The 6,028-nt window shown below is 43.4% G+C and overlaps 1 protein-coding gene across 1 annotated transcript; it reads left to right on the top strand.

Annotated features, from left to right (window-relative positions):
* The first annotated feature begins 4,156 nt into the window (after positions 1-4,156).
* Positions 4,157-4,660, top strand: FERD3L (Fer3 like bHLH transcription factor). Its single transcript, XM_003788484.1, has one exon. The coding sequence runs from the start codon at positions 4,157-4,159 to the stop codon at positions 4,658-4,660; it is 504 nt and encodes a 167-aa protein (XP_003788532.1).
* Positions 4,661-6,028: the final 1,368 nt, after the last annotated feature.

Below are 6,028 nucleotides of genomic sequence, written 5' to 3'. Positions count from 1 at the left end.
AGGATAGATTAAATTTAAAAGGTAGAAAATTAGTATTGACAAGAATGTGAAGAAACTAGAATTCCAATACATCAGCTAATGACAGTGTGAATTTTTACAAGCGTTCTGGAAAACAATTTAATCATAACCACTAAAGCTGAATATATGTATGTCCTATTCGAGTTCTAGGCATATGCTGAGCAGGAATTAATAAATATGCTCAACAAAGAGAATTATATGCATGAATCCCATAAATAAAATGTTGAGTGAAAGATGTAGACCAGTAAAAAGAATGTGATTTATTTTTATGTAATGTTCAAAAATTGGCAAAATCAATCTTAGAAGTCAGATAGTGATTCCTGGAGGAATGGTGAGTGACTGGACATGGGCACAAGACTGGCAGGGCAGGCCTTCTAGTCCTCTAGGATGCTTGTAATGTTCTGCCTCTAGATTTGAGTGCTGGCTATCTGGGTGTATTCATTTTGTGAAATATTCTCAAGCTACACACTTAAAACTGCATCTACGTGATTTCAAACTTGAATAAAGCATTCTACGCCTTGATTTTGCCACTTGGTTTCGTGGGTATATTCACTTTATGAAAACTCATGAAGCTGTACATATACGATTGTAAGTGTATGTAGTAAACTGCCAAAGGTTTACCCAAAATATAAAATGAAACAATAAAAGAGATGGATATATTCTGTTAGCTCCAACATCAGCCATGGCTGCAGGCATACGTAATTTGAAATTTAATAGGAAGAGAATATAAGGCCTTTCTCCATGTCAGCAGAAGGAGTCCTTCTTAGGCCTTTCTCCAGCAATCATACCTACACCTTTATCATACTTCTATCATTTGCCCTAAAAGTACATTATGTTTTGATAAAAATAAGGGAAATAGCCTGAAAAGGAGAGGAAAAGGTATGAAAAACTTGAGAAAGTTAGCTATTTGCTTTACTCCATGGATACTACTTTATCTCCTTACCACTCTTAATCCCAGCCTCCACTCAGGCCTTTTTAGAATGGTTCCTCAAATTATTCTTGGTCATTTGTGCTTTTTGTTTTGATTCTGAACATAATAGTATAAACAAAATATTTAGAGTTTAATAGGGATGGCCAATAGAAATAAAGTAGATAATCAAATAAGCAAAACTGATGATTATTTTATGATCATGTCTTGAAACAGTTTAAGCAAAATTTGTGCAGTGTTTATCAAATTCTTTTTAAAAACCTATAGGTCACTGAATAATTGTAAGGCTAAAATCCAAAGGAATCAAGGTTGAATTTAGCATCCTCTAATCCTCAGTTGAGTTCTTTAAAAATGTTTTTTTCTTAACTTTCCAGTCTAGAAATGAAAATAATGGTTCCTTACAATAAGATGAGCTCTTGTAAATCACTCAGAACCTCATAAATTTAGAATCTTAGAAGATAAACTGAAATTACTGTTGTATAAACAAACATTTATCTTGGAATTTTTGATAAGCCAAAGAAGAAGGCATCTTTATATTATCACTAGAGGTGTACTTGTTCAGACACCTGTTTAATTTCTAATATTTTAACACTAATATTTCAACTCACTCCTGGGTGCTGGTTCCATTAATATTGCTACAGGGTTTTTTTTTTTTTTTTGTGATATAAATGTTGAAATACTCATTCTCTTGGCTAAAATCACATACTTTGGGTATGATAAAATTGTTTCTTTAGCATCTGTCCCCTGTTTTGTGAAACTTGAAACTTAAATATCAACCACATTTTCCTTCTTTAAGCATCATTAAGTATTTCGTTGTGGTCCAAGATTCTACCTCAACTATGGTATTTCATCCACTTGCAGATAGATTTTAAAGGGGGAGAAAGTCACCAAGAAACACATAACATAATTTTAAAATCTACTACAAAATCTGCCCAAGTGTTTAATAACACATGAAGTTAAACAGAATTTAGAAAGCATGTCACTGCTAGTCAAAACAAAGTCATTCCTCCCATTTACTGGTTCCTTAGACACTGTCGACATTCCTATTCATTTTTATTTTTCAGCCATCCCTTTGTGACATGTTTAGTTGAAATCAAATGATCAGAACCAAAGACCTAATTCTCATGAACATCTTTCAGGAACACAAAGTTCATTTCTTCTCTGTCTGAGTTATCACAATAAGTTGGAAAACGAAGAGTAAACACACACAAAAGAAGAAAAATATATTAATGAAGAAAAGATCAATAGAGGGAGTCTCCAGAGACTAATGGGTTAAAAGAAGAAAGATTCAAGGTTATACAGCTTAGATACTCCCTGGGAGGCTAGGAAGAAGGAAGGAATTGGCCTTACCTGTTAGAAACAGAAGGTTTCTGGGAGCTGTCCAATGTACTGAGGGTACCGTCATAGCCACAGTGTACCCCATTTAATAGGGGTTGATGTCAAGGTTCTCTTTTGAACTAGAATGTCTCTATACTCACATATTTAGTCTATTTCTTCTAATCTACCTTTAAAATTATTTTCTGACATGAAGCTTTTCCCCACCAGGTCTTTAAAAACATCTATATACAATACAGAATAACTGAGTAAATACAATTAGCAGCAAAGAAGGAAAAAGAACATTAAAACATTGCAGATAATATAAAATCAGTGAAATTTTATTTGTTAAGTCAAATTTAAAATATTTCTTATTTCAGAAAATGATCTAAAGATAAGCCAGGGGCAGTGGCTCATGCCTGTAATCCAAGCATTCTGGGAGGGTGAGGAGGGTGGATTGCTTGAGGTCAGGAGTAGGAGTCCTGGGCAAGAGAGAGACCCCCGTGTAAATTAAAAATAGAAAAATTAGCTGGGCGATGTGGTGGCCACGTGTAGACCCAGCTACTGTGTAAACTGAGACAAGAGGATCGCTGGAGCCCCAGAGTTTGAGGTTGCCGTGAGCTATGATCACTGGCACTCAACCCCAGGGCGACAAAGCAAGACTCTGTCAAATAAACACACAAACAAACAAAACACCTAAAGACAGACAAAATCATCCTTAACTAGAATTTAATAATGTACAGTTTCTGCTCTTAAACCCTACTGTAGTATAAATCAGTGAGGGAAATCAGCCAGATAGAAGTGTCAGGATTTTTCTTTGTCCACAAATAGTTTATGAGCAGTTTTAAAATCCAAAGACTCCTTAGCAGAGGGTAAACTGCTGGACCCTTTCGTTTATCAAGGATAAATCACAATTGTGAAAGGAAATTGAAGTATTTTTATTTGGTGGGGGAGGAGGGGTTACTTTGTCTCCACCTGGAAAGTTTACAACAAAGTCCACGTGGAGAAGATGTTCTAAGCTTCCATTTTTCATTTTATCTCCCTTATTTCTCTGGAATAAAATTCTCTATTTACCATAAGTAGGCGATAAGGATAAGAAAAGGAAAGTCAAGTATCTCAATTGTTAGGCTGATGGCATCCAAACAGACTTTAGAAGTGTGGTTTGTAACTCGGCAGGAGAGCTGTTTGAGATGTCCTGCAAGGAAAAAGAAAGCGGCTTCCAACAGCGACCCTGGGGAATGCGCTCTTAGCCCCCCTGCCATGCTTACTTAAGCTAATGGAAGGTCTTGCCTTTCAGCAGCCGCTGCACTGGGATACCGGACAAACAGATCCCCTCGACCCCTGGCAGGCAGGGCCCCTCTTCAGGACATCATTAAAAGCGCATGCACTTGCTTCACATCCATTGGCAGCTGGTGGCAAGATTCAAGACTCCTACTCCGAAGCCAAGGAGAAGGCGTTGTGGTGGAAAACATCCTCGCTTTGAAACTCCAAGTCTAAATTAAAGACCTACATGAGCTAAGGACCCTGAAGAACATTAGCTGGCTGCAGGGGTGAGAAGAGACACAAAAAGCACAGCAGGTAAGCGCTGGGGGCTGCTGCCAAGAAGGAACTGTCCCCGGTGGCGCAGAGAAAAGGATCTCGGAAGTGGAGTCCTGTCCCTCTGGGTCTGCATGAGTACGAAAGCCTGCCTTCTTCCATCAGCTTGGAGAGGAGGGACACTGTCCAAGCCGACCTTATCAGGGGAACTAATCCAGTGATGAACTTGGATATAAATAATTAATGTCCCCTGGAGCTTCGGCGATGGTGCCCCATCTGATTCAAGGCTGTTAAGAGTCCGGTCAGCAGGCTCGCCCCTCCCTGCGGGAAATCGATGAGACACAGGGCCAAGCCGAAGCGATGGCCGCCTATCCACAGGGCTGCGGGGATGCCACCGTGCTGGACTTCGTCGCAGACCTGTCCCTGGCCTCCCCGAGACACCCGCTCCTTTGCGACTTCATGCCTGGTGCCCCCTTTGGGGGCCGAGCCGGAGCCCTTACTCTCAGAGAGAGAAGACCCAGGAGGATGGCGCGATTTGAGGAGGGGTGCCCAGAAGAAGAGGGGGAATTAGACGAAGGGGATGAGGAGGAGGAGGAGGAAGAGGAGCGCGGGAGAGGTGCCTCTCTGCTGGGCCGCCCCAAGAGGAAAAGGGTGATCACCTATGCCCAGCGCCAGGCCGCCAACATCCGCGAGAGGAAGCGGATGTTCAACCTCAACGAGGCCTTTGACCAACTGCGGAGGAAGGTGCCCACTTTTGCTTATGAGAAGAGGCTGTCCCGGATCGAGACCCTACGCCTGGCCATCGTCTACATCTCCTTCATGACTGAGCTCTTGGAGAGCTGTGAGAAGAAAAAATCTGGCTGAGCCAGGGTGGGAAGAAAGGCGTCTGCCCTCTCCTGCTTGCGCGCTGGACCGGGGTGTTCAGTATCTGGCAGTGGGTGCAGCTGAAAGGCCAGAGGGATGATGCCCCAAATCAAATATCTGGAGCTGGGGTTCAGACTGAAAATTACCATAACCCCCGAGAAGAGTGGCAGCTGTAAAGTTAATATGGATGCCCTGGAGTCAGGGTCAGGGCGAGAGAGGCAAGTTAGAACTAGCAGACTTCTAGGCTGGAGCCCTGGGCTCCTGCCGCCCGGGTGGGTGGGAAGCTAATCCTCACACGGCAGGATTTAGACCTGCTATAGATCTCTCTTCCTTATCTTTTTCCTGTAATAGAAATAATAAAGTACAAATTCTTACCTTTTTTTTCACCCTTTGGTCAGTGCCGCACCTTCCCCAGCAGGGGCTCCAGCCGGCGCCGGTGGGGAGGAGCTGCGGCGGACCGCAGGGAGAGGTGCGGGACTGCCGGCTTTTCTGATAGGCCGAGAGACTCCGGAGCTGCAGTCTGGTCCCAGTCCAAGGAAGAGAGGTCCAGCGGATCTGATGAAAAAGTGAGAACTCTGAGAAAGGGGCATTATTTCTATCTTGATCTCTCTCTTCCTCCCCTCCGGTTCTCTCTTCTCCCGCGCGCACGGCTACCCAGTCTATACCTCTCTCTGTCCTCCTAGATCTCAGAGGGACCAAAGCTGTCTACCCAGGCCCATAGTGGTGTTTATAGTGCCTTAGGTTGAGTGCAAATCGGCGCTTAGTCCCCAGTGTCAAAATCAACAACAGGCTAGAGTGAGGGGTGAGAGGCAGGAGCCTCTGGGCCAAACGTTCTGAGCCCTCCTCGACCTGCGGGGGACCTTGGATGGCCCGGGACTTCGCAGCCACTGGCGCTGCCAACTGTAGCCTGGATCTTTCACTGAACTCCTGGGGGTGCGCTTTAAAATTTTTAGCTATAGAGAAAACAGCTTTCTTGCCTTTTTATTTTTATTTTTTGATAAATCTGAGGGGACCTACAATTAGGTTACATTGTGATTGAGAATGTAAGGCAAAGTCCGCGTTGCAGTTGAGTCCTTCACCCAGAAGTGTGCCATACACCCCCACGCCCTTAGGTGCATCTTACTGAACCCCCTCTCCACTGGACAGCTTTCATTCTAATGCCATCAAGGGACTACAAAGGGAGGCAAAAAGTCAAGAGAAGATGCCTTCTAACACTTAGCAAAAAGCCAGCGCTGGGGATGAGGTTGAAGTGGGTCCATGATGAGAAACGGCCTCCAGTTTGGGTCCTCTGCTAGTCCACAATTCTTCCTTCTCTGCGACTTGCTAGTACCTGAATTGGGGTCGTTAGCACTCCGTATGTGAGAAGAA

This window comes from Otolemur garnettii, unplaced genomic scaffold (genome assembly GCF_000181295.1).
Source record: "Otolemur garnettii isolate 467f Iridium unplaced genomic scaffold, OtoGar3 scaffold00028, whole genome shotgun sequence".
NCBI lineage: Eukaryota > Metazoa > Chordata > Mammalia > Primates > Galagidae > Otolemur > Otolemur garnettii.
The sequence above is the reverse complement of the archived record's forward strand: the minus strand, read 5'-3'. Positions and strand labels throughout refer to the sequence as shown.